The 24,966-nt window shown below is 42.0% G+C and overlaps 1 protein-coding gene across 2 annotated transcripts in view; it reads right to left on the bottom strand.

Annotated features, from left to right (window-relative positions):
• Positions 1 to 5,743: 5,743 nt before the first annotated feature.
• The window catches only part of PARP6 (poly(ADP-ribose) polymerase family member 6), an 80,943-nt gene continuing 61,720 nt past the window's right edge, over positions 5,744 to 24,966 (bottom strand). For both annotated transcript variants that reach the window (XM_073652745.1, XM_073652746.1), the window contains exons 21-23: positions 23,852 to 23,915; positions 6,686 to 6,770; positions 5,744 to 6,224 (exon numbers count right to left, since the gene is read on the bottom strand). In XM_073652745.1, coding sequence (XP_073508846.1) covers positions 6,122 to 6,224; positions 6,686 to 6,770; positions 23,852 to 23,915 — 252 coding nt within the window. In that variant the 3' untranslated portion in view covers positions 5,744 to 6,121. The remainder of the gene's footprint in view (positions 6,225 to 6,685; positions 6,771 to 23,851; positions 23,916 to 24,966) is intronic.

Below are 24,966 nucleotides of genomic sequence, written 5' to 3'. Positions count from 1 at the left end.
CTACAAAGGGTAAATGTTGGATTCTTCTGGAACCTGCCAGATAAACTGGCATGTACCAGGTCTGTCTGAAGAAGTTTTTTTGAGCCTGTAGATTCTGAAACACGCTATACAAAGGAACCCGCTGATAAAGCAAAAATTATATTTTTTCCACTAAAATATTGCTTTAGCTGCAAATTTTTCATTTTCACAAGGGAAAATAGTAGAAAGTGGACCCTAAAATGTATTATACAAAATCTCCAGAACACAGCAATATCTTATATGTGGTCAAAAACTGCTATTTGGGCACACAGCTGGAATAGTTTGAGGACACCATGTCTCATTTGCAGTGCCCCTGAGGTACCAAAATAGCAGATACCTCCAAAAGTGACCCCATTTTGGAAAATGAACCCCACAGGTGCTTCACAGACCTCTATAACAGTTGGGTGTGATAATGAACGATTAAGTTTTTCCAGTAAAATGTTATTTTAGCCCCAAGTTTGCAATTTTCACAACATTTAATAGGAGAAAATGGACCCTTTAATTCATTATACAATTACATAGTTACATAGTTAAATAGTTTATAAGGCCGAAAAAAGACAAGCGTCCATCCAGTTCAGCCTATTTCTTGTGCACTGCAGCTATTCCGCAGCGTTGATCCAGGGGAAGGCAAAAAAAAACCATGCGGTATAGGCCAATTTACATCATTGAGGAAAAATTCACTTCCCGACTCCAATCTGGCAGTCAGATTAAATCCCTGGATTAATTAACTATCACTAAGCATAAAATGTAATTTTATTGTTCTCAAGAAAGGCGTCCAGGTCTCTCTTGAACTCATTAAGTGAGTTGGACATCACCACTTCCTCTCCCAGAGAGTTCCAGAGTCTCACGGCTCTGACCGTAAAGAATCCCCTTCTATGCTGGTGCAGGAACCTCCTTTCCTCCAGATGCATAGTGTGCTCCCTCGTCTTTGTCACCATCATTGGTATAAACAGGTCATGGGAGAGATCTCTGTACTGCCCCCTGATGTATTTATACATGTTTATGAGGTCTCCCCTAAGCCTTCTCTTTTCCAACGTAAATAGGCCTAATTTTGACAACCTCTCTAAGTATTCTAGTCCCTCCATTCCCTTTATTACCTTAGTTGCCCTCCTTTGTACCCTCTCTAGCTCCAATATGTCTTTCCTGAGCACCGGAGCCCAGAATTTCTATTGAACATGGCAATTTGTGGTCAAAAATTTTCACAACATTTAATAGGAGAAAATGGACCCTTTAAGTCATTATACAATTTCTATTGAACATGGCAATTTGTGGTCAAAAACTTCTGTTTCAATGCATGGCAGGTCTCGGAAGGGAAGAAACGACTTTTGGTATTTGGAGTGTAAATTTGGCTGGAATAGATTGCAGAGCCTCTAAGGTACCAAAACAGTAGGAACCCCCACAAGTGACCCCATTTTGGAAACTAGACCCATCAAGGAATTAATCTAGGGGTGACTCCATCTGGCTCATTATAGTGAGTGGTTCTAGCAGGGGTTTTGTCTGAATCACGTTTTTTGGGATTTAGGCCACGTTCACACGTTCAGTATTTGGTTAGTGTGACGATACAGCCTATAATCTTAATAAGCCAGATGATTAGATTTGTTAAGCCATGAGAAATACACTATTGTGTTCATGTTGACTTATAAATGTATGTGTATTTCTCTTGGCTGGTCAAGAAGGACATACGATTATTTGTATAACCATGATTGCTGTCTCCTCTTGGGTTTGGAAACAATGATGTTTGTTACTATGCTAATGACATATTATACTAAGCTAGCTAGATGTTTATTTACAAGAGCCGCCTACTATACCAACTATGTAAATTGATTAGCTCAAACAATGAGACCACCTGAGCCCTGTGAGTAATGCCCTCCCTAACCCCTTGACCTGTGGATGTGTACTTAAAAAGGAGATATGCTTCTGTAGGAGTCAGACTTGGGACAGAGATTGAAAAAAGACTTTTACAAGGAGAATCAAAGATCAGACTCTCTTCACACCATCAGCTTAGAAGGATGGCTTTACCCAAAGAGACACAGATTTGGATTCTACATGATTCTAGTCTAAGGGTATATGACCCTGATTGCAAAGATACGGATCTGCTCCACTGACCATCAGAGAAACCATGGATACATTTGGGGAGACCAGGTTGGGACAATGTAGTCACCTGGCCCCATGAATATGTTGTTTGGGGTTGCCAGGTGGGACCTTCCGGTCGCCTGGAAACTATGGAGACATTCGCAGAAGCCAGATTGGGACAAGCCGGTAATCTGGCCCCATGGAAACTCTTGGAGAGGCCAGGGTGGGACCCTCGGGCCTTGTACCTCGATGGACTGTGAGCTTCCTAAGCATGCCGCTACCTTCTCTCTGTGGGGGCCCGCCAGAAGTGGAGGGCCACTGGTTGAGGTAGTTGGCCCTGGAAGTTCCAAAGTTGCAGCTGTTCTATCAAAGGTGGACAGTGTGGAAGGGTGAGACTGTGTAGTGTTGTACTATCTTAGGTATTTGCTGGGACTGTTCTATGTGTTTATTGTCCATTTTGTGGTTCAATAAAGTAATGCCACACTGTTTTACCCTCAGCCTGTGTTGTCTGAGTAGTGCTGCGCCCACAGAAGACCCCGGGTCTTCACAGTTAGTATTTCACATCAGTATTTATAAGCAAAAACCTTGAGTGGGAAAAAAATGCAGAAGAGGTGACGTGTTTCTATTATACTTTTCCTCTGATTGTTCCACTCCTGATTTTGACTTACAAATAATGATGTAAAATACTGAACAAATACTGAATGTGTGAACGTGGCCTGACACAGAAACCCTGAAATAAGTGTTTAGCGGAGAACACAGGATAAATGTGAACTGAGCCTTATTCTGAATTTTGTGAGACAGCATGAACAAATAAACAGCAGTACAAGAATAGTTTTTATTTTTATTTTTGCATAATTTTTGAGCAGTATATGTGATAAGATAGTTTTATTCTTCGGGTTAGTGTGATTACAGTGATACCAGATTTAAAACATTTTTTTTATGTTTTGCTACTATCAGACACTAAAATGCTTTTTTTATAAAAAAAAAAAAAAAAAAAAACCTTTCGTCTCCATATTCTGAGAGCTGTAACTTTTTTATTTTTTGGCGAACAAAGATGTATGAAGGCTAATTTTTTGTGCAACGAGTTGAAGATTTTTTTGGTACTATTATGGCATATATAACATTTTTTGTTTGCTTTTTATTCAGATCTTTCAGATATATACACTGCTCAAAAAAATAAAGGGAATACTCAAATAACACATCCTAGATCTGAATGAATTAAATATTCTCATTGAATACTTTGTTCTGTACAAAGTTGAATGTGCTGACAACAAAATCACACAAAAATCATCAATGGAAATCAAATTTATTAACCAATGGAGGCCTGGATTTGGAGTCACCCCCAAAATTAAAGTTGAAAAACACACTACAGGCTGATCCAACTTTGATGTAATATCCTAAAAACAAGTCAAAATGAAGCTCAGTATTGTGTGTGGCCTCCAAGTGCCTGTATGACCTCCCTACAACGCCTGGGTATGCTGCTGATGAGGTTGCGGATGGTCTCCTGTGGGATTTCCTCCCAGACCTGGACTAAAGCATCCGCCAACTCCTGGACAGTCTGTGATGCAGCGTGACGTAGGTGGATAGAGCAAGACATGATGTCCCAGATGTGCTCAATCGGATTCAGGTCTGGGGAATGGGCGGGCCAGTCCATAGCTTCAATGCGTTCATCTTGCAGAAACTGCTGACACACTCCAGTCACATGAGGTCAGGCATTGTCCTGCATTAGGAGGAACCCAGGGCCAACCGCACCAGCATGTGGTCTCACAAGGGGTCTGAGGATCTCATCTCAGTACCTAATGGCAGTCACGCTACCTCTGGCAAGCACATGGAGGGCTGTGCGGCCCTCCAAAGAAATGCCACCCCACACCATTACTGACCGACTGCCAAACCGGTCATGCTGAAGGATGTTGCAGGCAGCAGATCGCTCTCCACGGCGTCTCCAGACTCTGTCACGTCTGTCACATGTGCTCAGTGTGAACCTGCTTTCATCTGTGAAGAGCACAGGGCACCAGTGGAGACTTTGCCAATCCTGGTGTTCTGTGGCAAATGTCAAGCGTCCTGCACGGTGTTGGGCTGTGAGCACAACCCCCATCTGTGGACGTCGGGCCATCATACCACCCTCATGGAGTCGGTTTCTAACCATTTGTGCAGACACATGCACATTTGTGGCCTGCTGGAGGTCATTTTGCAGGGCTCTGGAAGCGCTCCTCCTGTTCCTCTTTGCACAAAGGCGGAGATAGAGGTCCTGCTGCTGGGTTGTTGCCCTCCTACGGCCCCCTCCACGTCTCCTGGTGTACTGGTCTGTCTACTGATAGCGCCTCCAGCCTCTGGACACTACGCTGACAGACACAGAAAAACCTTCTTGCCACATCTCGCATTGATGTGCTATCCTGGATGAGCTGCACTACCTGAGCAACTTCTGTGGGTTGTAGTGTCCATCTCATGCTACCACGAGTGTGAAAGCACAACCAACATTCAAATGTGACCAAAACATCAGCCAGAAAGCATTGGTACTGAAATGTGGTCTGTGGTCCCCACCTGCAGAACCACTCCTTTATTGAGGGTGTCTTGATAATTGCCAATAATTTCCATCTATTGTCTATTCCATTTGCACAACAGCATGTGAAATGGATTGTTAATCAGTGTTGCTTCCTAAGTGGACAGTTTGATTTCACAGACGTTTGATTTACTTGGTATTATATTCTGTTGTTTAAGTGTTCCCTTTATTTTTTTGAGCAGTGTATATACATATATACATGCATACATACATATATATATTTTTTTGCGCTGTGATAAAGGCAATTTATTCTTTGGGTCAGTACGATTATAGTGCCACAAGATTTATTTCGTTTTTTAATGCTTTGCTACTTTTAAACACTAAGATGTTATGGTGTTCGCCGTACGGAAAAAATAACAACAGTTTTATTGTTTGGGTCATTATGGACGCTATAATACCAGTGATGTGTACTTTTTTTGTTTATTTTTGTTTAACATAAAAGCTACTTTTTTAGTGGCAAAACAGGTTTTTGTGATTTCTGTGCACTTTTTGTGCATTTTTTTACATATTTTATTTCACGTTTTTTTTAATTTTTAATTTAGTCCCACTTGGGGACATGAATATTTTTCACTTTACTCGTTAGTCTCATACATAAGACCTGTCAGTTTCTTACTAACAGCCTTTTATACTCTACTTATAGCAGTGCGCAACAGGCCACTGTACCAGGAGGTCATTAGATGACCTCGGGGTGCGATGGCAACTATTGACACCTGCAATGAAAATCGTGGGTGGACAATAGTTTTAAAGGGGGTGTCTTAACTTCCTTTTAACCACTTAGATGCCGCTGTCACAATAGACAGCAGCATTTAAGGAGTTAATCGGCCTCAATTGGTTTTCAAAACAAGTCAGGGCCAATACATCAGGGTGTCATATACAGCTGTCACCTGTAAGATTTTCGTCTGCTGGGGGGTGCTATACACTTAATCCTCAGCACCGTGAAGAAGCGTTGCGGAGGATTAAGGCCCCTTAATAACCGCCGTGAATAGGTATATTGGCGGTCATTAAGGGGTTAAGCAGCACAGAACCTCTTTAGGATAAATTGATCAGGATATGTAAATGTTACAATTAATATTTAAAAAATAACAACAAGAGTGAAATAAAACCTTCAGATTTATTTTTTTTTACATTTTTCTTTTTTTCTTTTGTTAAACAAAGAGTTGTAAATGAGAAGTATTCAGAATAAGGGGTAAAGTATGGAAAGTGGGTAGTGCTGACACACGGCAAAGTCAATATATGTCAGGAATTGTCCCAGGGCTGCGATATCTCAACATAAAATGATATCTTACAGTTGCCTGGAGAGCCTGATCAGTGCAAGACCCTCCTCTCCACATTAGAAAGGTCTACCCAGTCACAGAGAGGACCTTAAATCTTCCATATGTGAAGCAGGTCACAGATTTCCCCATGTTCTTGGTCCCAGATAGGACAGACTGTTCCCTTTTGTTTTGATTATAATCCTGAGGATATTATCCCTCATCCACTGTACACTTGTGTCCCAATCACTCGCATGATCTCCTTTTGGATTTTGGGGTCCTGAGTGTTGATGTTGGCATCTCCGACTTGGCCATCTTCATACCTTTGATAGTATACATTTTGACAGAAGATATGTAATAATAAAGACAAAGAAGTATATAATCATAAACATTTTGAGAGTGTACAAATAAGTAGACTCAGAATATTAGAAAATGTAGAAATAGAAAATGTATAGCTTCAGAACTAGAACACACTTCAAGCCTCAAAACATATTTGCAAGTGATGTTTTGTTCAGCCAAATTCAACAGAAAAACTGTCCGATAAAGCTTTACAAAAAAAATTCCCAGGTTAATACAGAAAGATTTTTATTTTAGAAATGAATATATTTTCCTATGACTCAAAAATATTTAAAAGCAGCGGTGGAGGTGTCACCACTTGTCCAGTGCATCCTGAAACTTGAAAACTTGCAGCTCCATTTCAGCCATTTTTTCTCATCATTAATATTTAAGAGAAATTGAAAAGAACATTAAATACTGTAACTCAGACTAAGAAATCGCTACTTACACAAAAAAGAAACGTGTGCAGACATGATCAGACACAGGGCACACCCAAATATTCCCATGCTTCTGTAGATCCTTTGATGTTATTACTAAGTAGAGGAAAAATCATTTATGGTTAGTAAACTTTGCACAACTAATATTTGCATCATAAGGGTCAATTCAATTATCTATATTACCATATGCAGTGAAGGAAATTATTTTTTGATCCCTTGCTGTTTTTGTAAGTTTGCCATTGACAAGACATGAACAGTCTATAATGTTAAGGGTAGGCTAATTTTAACATTGAGAGATAGATTATCCAAAAAAAAATCTATAAAATCACATTGTATAAATTAGATATATTTATTTGCATTTTGCAGTGAGAAATAAGTATTTGATCCCCTACAAACCATTATGAGCTCTGGCTCCTACAGATCAGCTAGACGCTCCTAATCAACTCGTTACCTGCGCTAAAGACAGCTGTCTTACATAGTCACGTGTATAAAAGACTCCTGTCCACACACTCAATTAATCAGTCAGACTCTAACCTCTACAACATGGGCAAGACAAAAGAGCTTTCTAAGGATGTCAGGGACAAGATCATAGACCTGCACAAAGCTGAAATGGGCTACAAAACCATAAGTAAGACGCTGGGTGAGAAGTAGACAACTGTTGGTGCAATAGTAAGAAAATGAAAGAAATACAAAATGACTGTCAATCGACATCGATCTGGGGCACCATGCAAAATCTCACCTCGTGGGGTATCCTTGATCATGAGGAAGGTGAGAGATCAGCCTGAAATTACACGGGGGGAACTTGTTAATGATTTCAAGGCAGCTGTGACCACAGTCACCAAGAAAACCATTGGTAACACATTACGCCTTAAAGGTTTAAAATCCTGCAGTGCCCGCAAGGTCCCCCTGCACAAGAAGGCACATGTGCAGGCCCATCTGAAGTTTGCCAATGAACACCTGGATGATTCTGTGAGTTATTGGGAGAAGATGCTGTGGTCAGATGAGACAAAAATTGAGCTCTTTGGCATTAACTCAGCTCGCCGTGTTTGGAGGAAGAGAAATGCTGCCTATGACCCAAAGAACACCGTCCCCACTGTCAAGCATGGAGGTGGAAACACTATGTTTTGGGGGTATTTCTCTGCTAAGGGCACAGGACTACTTCACCGCATCAATGAGAGAATGGATGGATCCATGTACCGTAAAGTCCTGAGAGACAACCTCCTTTCCTCCGCCAGGACATTAAAAATGGGTCGTGGCTGGGTCTTCCAGCAAGACAATGACCCAAAACATACAACCAAGGCAACAAAGCAGTGGCTCAAAAAGAAGCACATTAAGGTTATGGAGTGGCCTAGCCAGTCTCCAGACCTTAATCCCATAGAAAATTTATGGAGGGAGTCCAGGGGAGGAGTCCTGAGGAGATAATTTGCATATTCCCACTGCATTTTGGGGTAAGTGAAGAGTCTCCGCGAGCTCAAAGAACACTGGATTTTGGCTGTTGGAGCTGAAAAGAGGACATCGGTAAACCAGGGGAGGAGTCCTGAGGAGATAATTTGCATATTCCCACTGCATTTTGGGGTAAGTGAAGAGTCTCCGCGAGCTCAAAGAACACTGGATTTTGGCTGTTGGAGCTGAAAAGAGGACATCGGTAAACCAGGGGAGGAGTCCTGAGGAGATAATTTGCATATTCCCACTGCATTTTGGGGTAAGTGAAGAGTCTCCGCGAGCTCAAAGAACACTGGATTTTGGCTGTTGGAGCTGAAAAGAGGACATCGGTAAACCAGGGGAGGAGTCCTGAGGAGATAATTTGCATATTCCCACTGCATTTTGGGGTAAGTGAAGAGTCTCCGCGAGCTCAAAGAACACTGGATTTTGGCTGTTGGAGCTGAAAAGAGGACATCGGTAAACCAGGGGAGGAGTCCTGAGGAGATAATTTGCATATTCCCACTGCATTTTGGGGTAAGTGAAGAGTCTCCGCGAGCTCAAAGAACACTGGATTTTGGCTGTTGGAGCTGAAAAGAGGACATCGGTAAACCAGGGGAGGAGTCCTGAGGAGATAATTTGCATATTCCCACTGCATTTTGGGGTAAGTGAAGAGTCTCCGCGAGCTCAAAGAACACTGGATTTTGGCTGTTGGAGCTGAAAAGAGGACATCGGTAAACCAGGGGAGGAGTCCTGAGGAGATAATTTGCATATTCCCACTGCATTTTGGGGTAAGTGAAGAGTCTCCGCGAGCTCAAAGAACACTGGATTTTGGCTGTTGGAGCTGAAAAGAGGACATCGGTAAACCAGGGGAGGAGTCCTGAGGAGATAATTTGCATATTCCCACTGCATTTTGGGGTAAGTGAAGAGTCTCCGCGAGCTCAAAGAACACTGGATTTTGGCTGTTGGAGCTGAAAAGAGGACATCGGTAAACCAGGGGAGGAGTCCTGAGGAGATAATTTGCATATTCCCACTGCATTTTGGGGAAAGTGAAGAGTCTCCGCGAGCTCAAAGAACACTGGATTTTGGCTGTTGGAGCTGAAAAGAGGACATCGGTAAACCAGGGGAGGAGTCCTGAGGAGATAATTTGCATATTCCCACTGCATTTTGGGGTAAGTGAAGAGTCTCCGCGAGCTCAAAGAACACTGGATTTTGGCTGTTGGAGCTGAAAAGAGGACATCGGTAAACCAGGGGAGGAGTCCTGAGGAGATAATTTGCATATTCCCACTGCATTTTGGGGTATGTGAAGAGTCTCCGCGAGCTCAAAGAACACTGGATTTTGGCTGTTGGAGCTGAAAAGAGGACATCGGTAAACCAGGGGAGGAGTCCTGAGGAGATAATTTGCATATTCCCACTGCATTTTGGGGTAAGTGAAGAGTCTCCGCGAGCTCAAAGAACACTGGATTTTGGCTGTTGGAGCTGAAAAGAGGACATCGGTAAACCAGGGGAGGAGTCCTGAGGAGATAATTTGCATATTCCCACTGCATTTTGGGGTAAGTGAAGAGTCTCCGCGAGCTCAAAGAACACTGGATTTTGGCTGTTGGAGCTGAAAAGAGGACATCGGTAAACCAGGGGAGGAGTCCTGAGGAGATAATTTGCATATTCCCACTGCATTTTGGGGTAAGTGAAGAGTCTCCGCGAGCTCAAAGAACACTGGATTTTGGCTGTTGGAGCTGAAAAGAGGACATCGGTAAACCAGGGGAGGAGTCCTGAGGAGATAATTTGCATATTCCCACTGCATTTTGGGGTAAGTGAAGAGTCTCCGCGAGCTCAAAGAACACTGGATTTTGGCTGTTGGAGCTGAAAAGAGGACATCGGTAAACCAGGGGAGGAGTCCTGAGGAGATAATTTGCATATTCCCACTGCATTTTGGGGTAAGTGAAGAGTCTCCGCGAGCTCAAAGAACACTGGATTTTGGCTGTTGGAGCTGAAAAGAGGACATCGGTAAACCAGGGGAGGAGTCCTGAGGAGATAATTTGCATATTCCCACTGCATTTTGGGGTAAGTGAAGAGTCTCCGCGAGCTCAAAGAACACTGGATTTTGGCTGTTGGAGCTGAAAAGAGGACATCGGTAAACCAGGGGAGGAGTCCTGAGGAGATAATTTGCATATTCCCACTGCATTTTGGGGAAAGTGAAGAGTCTCCGCGAGCTCAAAGAACACTGGATTTTGGCTGTTGGAGCTGAAAAGAGGACATCGGTAAACCAGGGGAGGAGTCCTGAGGAGATAATTTGCATATTCCCACTGCATTTTGGGGAAAGTGAAGAGTCTCCGCGAGCTCAAAGAACACTGGATTTTGGCTGTTGGAGCTGAAAAGAGGACATCGGTAAACCAGGGGAGGAGTCCTGAGGAGATAATTTGCATATTCCCACTGCATTTTGGGGTAAGTGAAGAGTCTCCGCGAGCTCAAAGAACACTGGATTTTGGCTGTTGGAGCTGAAAAGAGGACATCGGTAAACCAGGGGAGGAGTCCTGAGGAGATAATTTGCATATTCCCACTGCATTTTGGGGTAAGTGAAGAGTCTCCGCGAGCTCAAAGAACACTGGATTTTGGCTGTTGGAGCTGAAAAGAGGACATCGGTAAACCAGGGGAGGAGTCCTGAGGAGATAATTTGCATATTCCCACTGCATTTTGGGGTAAGTGAAGAGTCTCCGCGAGCTCAAAGAACACTGGATTTTGGCTGTTGGAGCTGAAAAGAGGACATCGGTAAACGGCGCGCGCATTTTGAAGCTTTTTTTTTAAGCTTTTTTCACTGTTTTCAGAACATTAACAATAAGAACATGGAAGAGTCCAGGAGCCATTTGGTGAGCTGCATATCCTGCTACATGTTCACAGACTTGCCAGTGGAAAAGCCAAACTTCACATGCCAGAAATGCAAGCTTGTGTCCCTGTTGGAGGAAAAGTTGCGAAATCTAGAAGAGAGGTTAACTACCTTGAAAATCATTAAGGAAGTTGAAGAGTTCTTAGACAGAGCAGAATTATCTCTTCATGATTCAGAAAGAGAAGAAATTCGAACTGCACCTGACGAAACAGAGGAATGGAAGCATGTGACCCACAGAAGCAGGAGGATCGAGAGGCAGTCAGCACCCATACTGCTCAGGAACCAGTACCAGGCTCTCACGCAGGAGAACCATGAAGAAATACAGCAAAATAAGACTTTGCCAGCAATGAATAACCTTGTAAGCCCTCAGAATCCTCCTGGATGGAGAAAGAAGAATGTTGTGAAGAAAAAATGGAGAGTGGTGGTCATGGGGGATTCCCTGTTAAGAGGAACAGAGGCCGCTGTCTGCAGACCAGACATAACCTCAAGAGAAATGTGCTGTCTTCCAGGAGCAAAAATTAAAGATGTGTCTGACAGGATATCAAGACTTTTCAGACCTACAGATCACTACCCATTCCTGCTAATACATGTGGGGACAAATGACACCGCAAGAAAGGACCTGGAAACCATCTGCAGTGACTTTGAAGACTTAGGCAAGAAAGTGAAAGAATTGGGAGCGCAGGTGGTCTTCTCATCCATCCTCCCAGTGGATGGCCATGGAACAATGAGGTGGAATAAGATTCTACAGGTGAACAACTGGCTACGTCGATGGTGCCGTCAACAAGGATTTGGATTTCTGGATCACGGAATGAATTACCTATACGATGGACTACTTGCTAGAGATGGGGTGCACCTTACGAAGACTGGAAAACATGTATTTGGAAGTCGCCTTGCTACACTCATCAGAAGAGCTTTAAACTAGAACAATGTGGGAAGGGAAGCAAAAGGCCAGAAAAAGCCATACAGCTGACAAATACTATTGAGATCTCTGCTACTGGAAGTGGAAAGGAAGAACAAAGACAAAACAATTTAAATAATAAAAATATGGGAGGAAGAGAAACCAATCACAAACTAAAATGTTTTTATACAAATGCACAAAGCATGGGCAACAAACAAGGAGAATTGGAACTACTAATGCAGGAAAAGGAATATGATGTCAATGGAATCACTGAAACTTGGTGGGATGATACACATGATTGGAATAAAAGGCTAAAAGGATACAACTTATTTGCAAGAAACAGACTTGATAAACGAGGAGGAGGTGTTGCATTGTATGTTAGAAAAGCGTATATCTGCACAGAGATTGAAGCTTCAGAGACTGGGAGTTCTGTGGAAACTGTTTGGGTAAGAATACAAGGAGAGAACAACGGAAAGGACACCATTGTAGGCATTTACTACAGGCCACCTGGGCAAGCTGAAGATATGGATGAACTCTTTATGTATCAAATGACCAAGTTCTCCAAAAAATATGACGTAGTGGTCATGGGAGATTTCAACTATCAAGACATTTGTTGGGAATCTCTCTCAAGTAAAACTAACAGGTCAAGCAAATCCTTATCCTCTCTTGCTGACAACTTTATCTTCCAAAAGGTAGGGGAGAAAACAAGGGGATCTGCTACTTTGGATCTAATCCTTATAAACAGGGAGGAAATGGTTGAGGAGGTAAAGGTGGCTGGGACCCTAGGAGGCAGCGATCATGCTATTATAGAATTTTGGATAACTAGAGGAGGAAGACATGTGAAGACTCAGACTTCAAGGTTAGATTTTAGAAAGGCAGATTTTAAGAGACTCAGAAAGAGAATAGGAGGGATCCAATGGCTGGATGTCCTTAAGGACAAAAATGTCCAGGAAGGATGGGAAATTTTTAAAAATGAGATTCTCAAAGCACAATCGTTAACAATCCCGAAAAGTAGGAAGAATGGGAAGCATTTAAGGAAACCAGGATGGATGAACACAGAACTTAAATACATGCTAAAAAGAAAGAAAGAAATGTTTATTAAATGGAAAGAGGGAGGCATATCTAAAGAAGATTATAATGCAGTCTGCCGATCCTGTAGGGCACGTATCAGGTTAGCTAAAGCTGACAATGAATTAAGGCTTGCAAGAGATGTCAAAAGCAATAAAAAAGGATTTTGGGGGTATGTCAAAAGTAAAAGAAAAGTCAAAGATGCTATAGGATTTTTACAGGATGAAAATGGAGAAATGGTAAGAGAGGATGTTGAGAAGGCCGAACTTTTTAATTCCTATTTTGCATCTGTTTTCTCTCAGAAAGAAAATGTAACATCAACTGATCTTCACTGTCCTTTTAAAGGAATAGAGGAATCCAAGTTATCTGTAAACAGAAAGATTGTGAGGGAATATTTAGCTAACATAAATGAGTTCAAGTCTCCAGGTCCAGATGAATTACACCCCAGAGTACTGAAGGAGATCGTAGAAGAAATTTTAGAACCACTTTCCATAATCTTTGAAAATTCTTGGAGAACAGGAGAAGTCCCAGAAGACTGGAGAAGAGCAAATGTTGTTCCTATCTTCAAAAAGGGGAAGAAGGTGGACCCAGGGAACTATAGGCCGGTGAGTCTGACTTCTATACCAGGAAAGATCTTTGAACAAATTATTAAACAACATGTATGTAAGTACATGGATAAGAATGAAGTGATTAACCAGAGTCAGCATGGGTTTGTAACTAACAAGTCATGTCAGACTAACTTAATTTCCTTCTATGACAGAATCACTGACTGGGTGGATCAGGGAAATGCTGTAGATATAGTATATCTTGACTTCAGCAAAGCATTTGACAAAGTATCTCACACCATCCTTATTGAAAAAATGACCAAGTATGCAATGGACCAGGCAACTGTTAGGTGGATTCATAACTGGCTTAGTGATCGGACTCAAAGGGTGGTTGTAAATGGCTTCACATCCAGTTGGATGAATGTCTCAAGTGGGGTACCACAGGGCTCCGTCCTGGGACCTGTATTGTTCAACATCTTTATCAATGATTTAGATGAAGGAATTGAGGGTAAACTGATTAAATTTGCTGATGACACAAAGCTAGGAGGGATAGCTAATACTAGAGAAGAGAGAGAGAGGATTCAAAAAGACCTAAATAAACTGGAGCAGTGGGCAGCAACCAACAGAATGGTTTTTAACAGGGAAAAATGCAAAGTACTACATCTGGGCAATAAAAATGAAAAAAGCATATACAGAATGGGAGGAATAGAGCTAAGCAACAGTACATGTGAAAAAGACTTAGGTATACTAATAGATCATAGACTGAACATGAGTCAACAGTGTGATGCAGCAGCAAAAAAGGCAAATACAATTCTGGGATGTATTAACAGAAGCATACAGTCTAGATTACGTGAAGTCATTATCGGTCTTTACTCCTCTTTGGTCAGACCTCATCTGGAATACTGTGTACAGTTTTGGGCACCACATTTTAAAAAAGACATAGACAAACTGGAGCAAGTTCAGAGAAGAGCGACCAGAATGGTGACTGGTCTGCAAACCATGTCCTATGAGGAACGGTTGCAGGATTTGGGAATGTTTAGCTTGCAAAAAAGAAGACTGAGAGGAGACTTAATAGCTGTCTACAAATATGTCAAGGGCTGTCACATTGTAGAAGGATCATCTTTATTCTCATTTGCACAAGGAAAGACTAGAAGCAATGGGATGAAACTAAATGGGAGGAGACACAGATTAGATATTAGAAAAAACTTTTTGACAGTTAGGGTGATTAATGAGTGGAACAGGCTGCCACGAGAGGTGGTGAGTTCCCCTTCAATGGACGTCTTCAAACAGAGGCTGGACAGACATCTGTCTGAGATGATCTAGTGAATCCTGCTTTGAGCAGGGGGTTGGACCAGATGACCCAGGAGGTCCCTTCCAACTCTACCATTCTATGATTCTATGATTCTATGAGTTGAAGCTCCGAGTTGCCAAGCGACAGCCTCAAAATCTTAATGATTTAGAGATGATCTGCAAAGAGGAGTGGACCAAAATCCCTCCTGACATGTGTGCAACCCTCATCATCAACTACAAAAAACGTCTGACTGCTGTGCTTCCCATCAAGGGTTTTGCCACCAAGTATTAAGTGTTGTTTGCCAGAGGAATCAAAATCAAATACTTATTTCTCACTGCAAAATGCAAATAAATTTATCTAATTTATACAATGTGATTTTCTAGATCTTTTTTTGGGATATTCTATCTCTCAATGTTAAAATTAACCTACCCTTAAAATTATAGACTGTTCATGTCTTTGTCAGTGGGCAAACTTACAAAAACAGCATGGGATCAAATAATTATTTCCTTCACTGTATAATGATCTGTTGAGAAATAAATCAGGACACAACTTCTAGCCTATTTAGATTTGAAACAAAAAATGGTGTTTAAGGGTGGAGATAACTCGTATACATACAGGCTTTATATACATGATCGTAACAGGGGCTCATTCTCTACCTCAGTATAATTTAATAAAGAGGAATATAACGTTTTTCCTTTCAGATCTATTTCTATTTCTAGTTGAAAAAAAAAATCTTGCTGTTTCTTGGCCATGTTACCATATTACTATAATACAGGCCATGGGCGTACCCACCGTGGGGCAGGGGGGGGCAGCTGCCCCCCCCCTAGAAGTAGGGCCGCACATCAGGGCCGGCGTCAGCACCCGGCGCGCTATGGGACCCGTGAGCGGAGGAGAGCGGTGTCAGCGCCCGCTCCCCCCTGCTTGCTCAGGGCCCCGGCACCCGGCACAATACTTAGCCCTCCCCGTGCCTCCGCAGCAGCTCCTGCATCCTCCGCGGCTGCTGCACTGTGACGTCTCAGGTCAGAGGGCGCGGTGACGTCTTTACACCGCGCTCTCTCCTGAGCAGTCACAGCGCAGAGCAGGATGAGGCCAGTGACGCTGGAGTCCAGAGCAGCGGCAGCAGGTAAGACATGAGGTGAGTATTTAATTTTTTTTTTTAATTATATGGAGGCCTGTGGCAGTATAAGGGAGGGGGGTGAGGTGGGGGTGTGTGACATCCTACATGGGGCATTATAAGGGTGGGGGTGTGTGACATCCTGCATGGGGCATTATAAGGGGGGGTCGGGGGGGTGACATCCTGCATGGGGCATTATAAGGCGGGGGCCAGTATCCTGCATGGAGCATTATATGGGGGCCAGTATCCTGTATGGAGTGTTATATGGGGGCCAGTATTCCATATGGAGCGTTATATAGGGGCCAGTATTCTGTATGGAGCATTTTATGGGGCCAGTATTCTGTATGGAGCATTATATGGGGGCCAGTATCCTGTATGGAGCGTTATATGGGGGTCAGTATTCTGTATGGAGCGTTATATGGGGGTCAGTATCCTGTATGGAGCGTTATATGGGGGCCAGTATTCTGTATGGAGCGTTATATGGGGGCCAGTATCCTGTATGGAGCGTTATATGGGGACCAGTATCCTGTATGGAGCGTTATATGGGGACCAGTATTCTGTATGGAGCATTATATGGGGACCAGTATCCTGTATGGAGCGTTATATGGGAGCCAGTATCCTGTATGGAGCGTTATATGGGGGCCAGTATTCTGTATGGAGCGTTATATGGGGGCCAGTATTCTGTATGGAGCATTATATGGGGGCCAGTATCCTGTATGGAGCGTTATATGGGGGCCAGTATTCTGTATGGAGCGTTATATGGGGGCCAGTATTCTGTATGGAGCATTATATGGGGGCCAGTATCCTGTATGGAGCGTTATATGGGGACCAGTATCCTGTATGGAGCATTTTATGGGGGCCAGTATACTGTGTGGAGCAATTCGCCGGTTTCGGAGCTATTGTGGAATTTACAATAGATATATCTCATGTAATGTAAGAAGTAAAATCTTTGCATTGTACTATATATATATTTCTCTTCGGTATCTGTGACCATGGCTTGCCCCCTCCTAGTTTTGATCCTGGGTACGCCCATGATACAGGCATATTCTTACCTAGAATCATTGCTTCTAAGGGAGAATACGTCTGTGGAGTACCATATGGAGGCATCATATGAGATTATAATTTCAGATGAGACTAAAAATTATTCTCTTTTTAGCTACAATTAAAGATGAGCATATTTTTTAAAATTAAAATTTGCCAGCTTCGACCAATTTTACCCAAAAATTTGATACTGCAAAGCCTCTAACTGTTCGGAAAAGAAATGTATAACACTCCAAGGTCTCCTTGGACTGTGTTTAACCCCTTTTGAGTTCATAATGCAAACACAACCTTGGTAATGGTCAGAGTGACCTCAACCTATCTGGCAAGGGTAAAACAGTTGATAACTGGTCATAATCAACAGCCTATTTAACTACAAACTACACTAACAGAATTTTATAATTTTGAAAAATAGTCCAAAAGCTATCCTTTTGGGGGGTAGATGCCTGCCTTGATGGTGTTTATACACAGGTAATGCAAACGAAAAATCCACGGCTTTTTTTCTTGGAGTGGTGCAAAAATTATCCTTGTTTGGAGAGTGTCAAGAGCTTTGTTCTTTGCTAAATGAAGAAGTGATTGCTTTTTCATAAGCCATCAAAAAATTCATGCTTTATTTAGGGAGACAAAACAGGTATGCAGTTTTGAAACTGAAGAACCAATGGTTTCTCAGCCAGGAATTTAAAAATCATCCCTTTGATGGAATCTGCAAAAGGTTTTCTATTATCAAAATGAGAGACAAGCCTAGGTTTCAGTAATTATCTTCAGCAACAAAATTAGAACACAGGGGTATTAAACTACACTCTTTGCAGTGTGTCAAGAATAGAAAATGGTGTTATTAAGCTACTGTAGTACAGTTTAACACTGATCAATCAATTCTCAGTCATACTGATTCAGCAGGTCCATCACTCCCGTTATCAGTACTTTCTGTACCCTATTTGTAATGATGAGCTGTGTGCTCTTACCTCTTTGCCCTACGCTGTAAAATCCTAAAAATGGCAACTGCTTTCCCTGCCATCATCTTTAGTCCCTTTAGCTGTGCTAGATCATATGATGCGATAGCTGCAAAGAATTTTGGGGAAGCCAGAGTAGTCTGGCAGAGGCTTACTCTTTTCTAACTGTTGAAAATGTGTATGAGGCGTCAGGAGGCATAGTTGTCAGTCTAATGAATGTTCGTCCAGCAGCTATGTAACTTTTATGGCCAGCTTTATGCATGATACACTGGATGAGTAGAGTCTAAGGCACTAAGCATTTTATGCCAATAAGCAGATTTGGGACTTTAAATGATAAATACTATATTTGTGAATTTACACAGGCAGGCAGATTAGAAAGTACCAGCTCCAATGAATGCTGAAGGTGGCCATACACATTAGACTGCAGTTAGTTGATTGTTGAAAGAGCATTTATTTGGTGAATGATTGCTTCCTCGACTCACCGCATACACATTTTACTTGATACTGTCTCATGCAGTTGTTAAAAGCCATAAATGTCATATTACTGTAAGGGTGTGGACTGTACTGTAGTGTTCCTGCCCCTGAAGACAACAATCACATCATGTGTATACAATACAGACCAAAAGTTTGGACACACCTTCTCATTTAAAGTTTTTTCTGTATTTTCATGACTTTGAAAATTGTACATTCACACTGAAGGCATCAAAACTATGAATTAACACATGTGGAATTATATACTTAACAAACAAGTGTGAAACAACTGAAAATATGTCTTATATTCTAGGTTCTTCAAAGTAGCCACCTTTTGCTTTGATGACTGCTTTGCACACTCTTGGCATTCTCTTGATGAGCTTCAAGAGGTAGTCACCGGAAATGGTCTTCCAACAATCTTGAAGGAGTTCCCAGAGATGCTTAGCACTTGTTGGCCCTTTTGCCTTCACTCTGCGGTCCAGCTCACCCCAAACCATCTCGATTGGGTTCAGGTCTGGTGACTGTGGAGGTCAGGTCATCTGGCGTAGCACCCCATCACTCTCTTTCTTGGTCAAATAGCCCTTACACAGTCTGGAGGTGTGTTTGGGGTCATTGTCCTGTTGAAAAATAAATGATGGTCCAACTAAACGCAAACCGGATGGAATAGCATGCCGCTGCAAGATGCTGTGGTAGCGATGCTGGTTCAGTATGTCTTCAATTTTGAATAAATCCCCAACAGTGTCACCAGCAAAGCACCCCCACACCATCACATTTCCTCCTCCATGCTTCACGGTGGGAACCAGGCATTTATATAGTCCATCCGTTCACCTTTTCTGCGTCGCACAAGGACACGGTGGTTGGAACCAAAGATCTCAAATTTGGACTCATCAGACCAAAGCACAGATTTCCACTGGTCTGGTCTAATGTCCATTTCTTGTGTTCTTTAGCCCAAACAAGTCTCTTCTGCTTGTTGCCTGTCCTTATCAGTGGTTTCCTAGCAGCTATTTTACCATGAAGGGCTGCTGCCCAAAGTCTCCTCTTAACAGTTGTTGAAGAGATGTGTCTGCTGCTAGAACTCTGTGTGGCATTGACCTGGTCTCTAATCTGAGCTGCTGTTAACCTGCGATTTCTGAGGCTGGTGACTCGGATAAACTTATCCTCAGAAGCAGAGGTGACTCTTGGTCTTCCTTTCCTGGGCCTGTCCTCATGTGAGCCAGTTTCTTTGTAGCACTTGATGGTTTTTGCAACTGCACTTGGGGACACATTCAAAGTTTGCCCAATTTTTCAGGCTGACTGACCTTCATTTCTTAAAGTAATGATGGTCACTCGTTTTTCTTTACTTAGCTGCTTTTTTCTTGCCATAATACATATTCTAACAGTCTATGCAGTAGGACTATCAGCTGTGTATCCACCTGACTACTGCACAACACAACTGATTGCCCAAACCACATTTATAAGGCAAGAAATCCCACTTAGTAAACCTGACAGGGCACACCTGTGAAGTGAAAACCATTTCTGGTGACTACCTCTTGAAGTTCATCAAGAGAATGCCAAGAGTGTGCAAAGCAGTCATCAAGCAAAAGGTGGCTACTTTGAAGAACCTAGAATATAAGACATATTTTCAGTTGTTTCACACTTTTTTGTTAAGTATATAATTCCACATGTGTTAATTCATAGTTTTGATGCCTTCAGTGTGAATGTACAATTTTCAAAGTCATGAAAATACAAAAAAATCTTTAAATGAGAAGGTGTATCCAAACTTTTGGTCTGTACTGTATGTCATGTGGTTTTATACATATGTTGTGTTATGTGAAGTGTGAATTATGTTCTGCGTTTTTAGTGAGTAATGCAATGTGGTAATGTATAGTGTATAAGTAATATAAAGAGTTAATGTACACTGTGAGTAGTGTATAGTGTAGGTTAAGCACAGGATAAAACATAGGCTAGGATTTAGGAGATAAGATAGAGTGTGATAGCCATTATAAATTTAATATGCTTATTGTTCAGTGATTGTAGTTAGGTGATGTCAAAAGGACAAGACATAGTTAATGTTTGGGACTAGCCCACATTGGGAGAGGCCTAGTGCTAGTAAAAGGAGATTTGCTTCCTGATAGTAGTTCAGATAGAGATATTGAGTTTGTTGGTGACAGTTACAAGGTCAAGTTCAAGGTGCAGAGAGCTGATAGCAAATATGAGTACAAATTGTTCTGGTTGTATGAGGCCTCATAAGACTCCCTGTGGACATTCCTGCAATGTCCGGAGCCTAAGGCTCAAAACAGGTGCTATGGAGAGTATCTTAACCTCTTCCGTACAGAGGAAGATGGATGTGGAACCGCATGAGGGAAAGGTATCGGATCTCAGCCATACTGCGGGGCCGGACGGAAAATCCCTGGGGCTGAAGGAACCAGTAAGCATAGGGATAGTCCAGGCAGAACGGAAAGTAAAGTGGGAAATGTACTGTATTATGTGTTGAAACTAATTGGGAGTCCCCCGACTTATGTGCGTCTGTCCCTAAATGTGGAGAACTGAAGACAGTGGATGCCTGCGGCCTACAAGTGAGTGTAATGCACCCTACACAAGACAGCACACTGGGACTGGGACACAATTTTCCTGTAAAGTGCAAGGGCATCATGGAGCAGCAGATCGACCACAGCTACCTCCCTCTGGCACCTTACATTACCATTGGGAAAAAGCTTGTGATAATGCCCCCATACAGTTTAGACTAATGTTGGTTGAACCCGTGAATATCAGCAGGCTTGGCCACATGACTCTCACTTGACACATGATGTTGGCAGAGAGAAGTATCTGGCATGTCTGATTTCAGACTGATGATCTTTTTGTTCTCGGTGGGATAAGTCGCCAAAAGAGCCTGACAACAGCTTTCTCATAGAGAATACAGGAGCACTCAGCTAAGCCGAGCAAACTTGTATATGGAATCAGGAAAGATAACTAATGGCCAAACTACTGTTCGGCCTTTATCTATCTATGTATATAGGTTGGAATATATTTCACACTTAAAGGTAATCTATCACCAGGTTTTTGCTACCTCACCTGAAAGCAGCATGATGTAGGCAAAGAGACCCTGAATCCAACGATGTACCACTTAGATTACTGGGCAGTTGTGACGCAATCAGAGATCTTAGATGCAGCATGAAACAGAGCTGAGAAAGTTAACCCCGCCCACACCAGGCTCTGTATGTATATTGTCTATTGATAGTGAGCTCCTTTTCATAGGAGGGGGCGGAGTCGGTCAGTGCTCCAATGTCAGCTAGTCACAGCATTGATAATCTCCTAGTGATAAAACCTTCATTATAAGTAATCAACAGCACACAGCCTGATAAGTGACACATGGTTAAATTCAGTGTTTCAATTCCTACCTCATGCTGTCATCAAATTACATAACAAAAACCTGCTGATAGATTCCCTTTAAGGATAATGCCTGACTGACCACTCGTTCAGCCAATAGCTTTATCCCTTGACTCGCCCATACACATACAGAGCTGAGCATGCATGTGTTTTTTAGAGAGAAAGCTGACATCTCTGGCTGTGACTTACAGTGGGTATGGAAAGTATTCAGACCCCTTTAAATTTTTCACTCTTTGTTTCATTGCAGCCATTTGGTAAAATCTAAAAAGTTCATTTCCTTTTCTCATTAAAGTACACTCTGCACCCCATCTTGACTGAAAAAAAAACAGAAATGTAGAAATTTTTAAATTTATTAAAAAAGAAAAACAGAAATATCACATGGTCATAAGTATTCAGACCCTTTGCTCAGACACTCATATTTAAGTCACATGCTGTCCATTTCTTTGTGATCCTCCTTGAGATGGTTCTACTCCTTCATTGGAGTCCAGCTGTGTTTAATTAAACTGATAGGACTTGATTTGGAAAGGCACACACCTATCTATTTAAGACCTCACAGCTCACAGCCAAATGAGAATCATGAGCTCAAAGGAACTGCCCAAGGAGCTCAGAGAAAGAATTGTGGCAAGGCACAGATCTGGCCAAGGGTACAAAAGAATTTCTGCATTACTCGAGGTTCCCAAGAGCACACTGGCCTCCATAATCCTTAAACGGAAAAAGTTTGGGACCACCAGAAGTCTTCCTAGACCTGGCCGTCCAGCCAAACTGAGCAATCGTGGGAGAAGAGCCTTGGTGAGAGAGAAAAAGAAGAACCCCAAGAACACTGTGGCTGAGCTCCAGAGATGCAGTAGGGAGAAGGGAGAAAGTTCCACAAAGTCAACTATCACTGCAGCCCTCCACCAGTTGGGCCTTTATGTCAGAGTGGCCCGACGGAAGCCTCTCCTCAGTGAAAGACATATGAAAGCCTGCATAGAGTTTGCTCAAAAACACATGAAGGACTCCCAGACTATGAGAAATAAGATTCTCTGGTCTGATGAGACGAAGATAGAACTTTTTGGTGATAATTCTAAGCGGTATGTCTGGAGAAAACCAAGCACTGCTCATCACCTGCCCAATACAATCCCAACAGTGAAACATGGTGGTGGCAGCATCATGCTTTCGGGGTGTTTTTCAGCTGCAGGGACAGGACGACTGGTTGCAATTGAAGGAAACATGAATGCGGCCAAGTACAGAGATATCCTGGATGAAAACCTCTTCCAGAGTGCTCTGGACCTCAGACTTGGCCGAAGGTTCATCTTCCAACAAGACAATCACCCTAAGCACACAGCTAAAATAACAAAGGAGTGGCTTCAGAACAACTCTGTGACCATTTTTAACTGGCCCAGTAAGAGCCCTGACCTAAACCCAATTGAGCATCTCTGGAGAGACCTGAAAATGGCTGTCTACCAACGTTCCCCATCCAACCTGACGGAACTGGAGAGGATCTGCAAGGAAGAATGGCAGAGGATCCCCAAATCCAGGTGTGAAAAACTTGTTGCATCATTCCCAAGAAGACTAATGGCTGTAATAGCTCAAAAGGGTGCTTCTACTCAATACTGAGCAAAGGGTCTGAATACTTATGACCATGTGATATTTCAGTTTTTCTTTTTTAATAAATTTGCAAAAAATTCTACATTTCAATTTTTTTTTCAGACAAGATGGGGTGCAGAGTGTACTTAATGAGAAATAATGAACTTTTTAGAATTTACCAAATGGTTGCAATGAAACAAAGAGTGAAAAATTTAAAGGGGTCTGAATACTTTCCGTACCCACTGTATGTCTAGGGAAAATGAAAGGATCAGGTGCAGTGAGTCAACATTCTCGATCTTTCTCTCCCTCTGTCTTTAAATTGGTTTGCTTCAAGTTCACAAATAAGGTAAAATTGCAAATTGCTATTCCTATATTGCAAAGGCAAAGCTGCTTATGCTAGCAGCCTGGGGGAGAGCACAGTTCAGACCAGCAGAGTAACCATGCCGATGTCCTGTACTGTCAATCTTCAGGATTCTTCTTAAGACAACCCCTTTAATTAAATGTGCAAGAGAGCCATTTCAGCTTCTTCAGAAGATCACAGAACTAATCTATAGTTAAATTATTTATTACCTTCACACAGTGCAATACAATTGAGATTCCGACTCTGCAAGAAACGAGACTGGAGACATCGAGTCTAATAGAAAGGGATGACAGAAAGAAAATCATTCAGAGGACAAAATAGTTTGGGAAGTTACAAATTAGACAAGTTACTCATATACTGAATATTATAACTACTTCACATTCATTACCTTACATAGATCTTGAGCTGCAGTTTGTATTATACTCAAACAAGAATTCAAAGTTCTGCTCACTGTTACTGAAAACTGATGACAAGCTTATTAACAAAAATATAAAGTAGCACCGATATCACAGATATGGATATTGCAGTGTTGTGCCTATATTAGATTACTGTACAAAGCATGGTGCAAGATCTATAATGGAAAGAATGCAAGACACCTCAATAAGCATTGCTTAGACATTGAGCCAATTAACCCCTTCATGATCTTGCAATTGTCCATTTTTGCGCTTTCGTTTTTTCCTCCCCTTATTCCAAGAGTCATAACTTTTTTATTTGTCCGTCCCTATAGCCGTATAAGGGCTTGTTTTTTGCGGGATGAGTTGTACTTTTGAATGACACCATTCATTTTATCATGTGATGCACTGGAAAGTGGGAAAAAAATTACAAGTGCGTTGAAATTGCAAAAAAAGTGGAATTCCACAATTGCTTTCTGGGTTTTTTATTTACCATGTTCAATATACGGTAAAACTGACTCGGCAATATGATTCTCAAGGTCAGTACGAGTACGCAGATACCAACAGATACCAAATATGTGAAGGGTTTTTTTTATATTTAAGTGGTGAAAAAAAATTGCAAGAAAAGGATTTCGCTTATGTCACCATTTTCCGAGACCAGTAACATTTTCATTTTTTGGGATCTGGGGATGTGTAAGGGCTTATTTTTTGCATCATGAGCTGCCGTTTTGATACTATTTAGGGATAGATATGATGTTATGATCGCCTGTTATTGCATTTTATTGCAATGTTGTGTCGGACAAATAAAGTAATTCTTGCGTTTTGAGTTTTTGCTTTGTTACGCTGTTTACCGATCAGAATAATTTATTTGATATTTTGATAGATCGGACTTTTACGAACGCAGTCATACTAAATATATATATATTTGTATT

This window comes from Phyllobates terribilis, unplaced genomic scaffold, assembly GCF_046119375.1.
Source record: "Phyllobates terribilis strain yellow unplaced genomic scaffold, ASM4611937v1 Scaffold_11__3_contigs__length_659146591, whole genome shotgun sequence".
NCBI classification, from domain to species: Eukaryota; Metazoa; Chordata; class Amphibia; order Anura; family Dendrobatidae; genus Phyllobates; species Phyllobates terribilis.
This window is presented reverse-complemented; position numbering and strand designations above follow the sequence as displayed.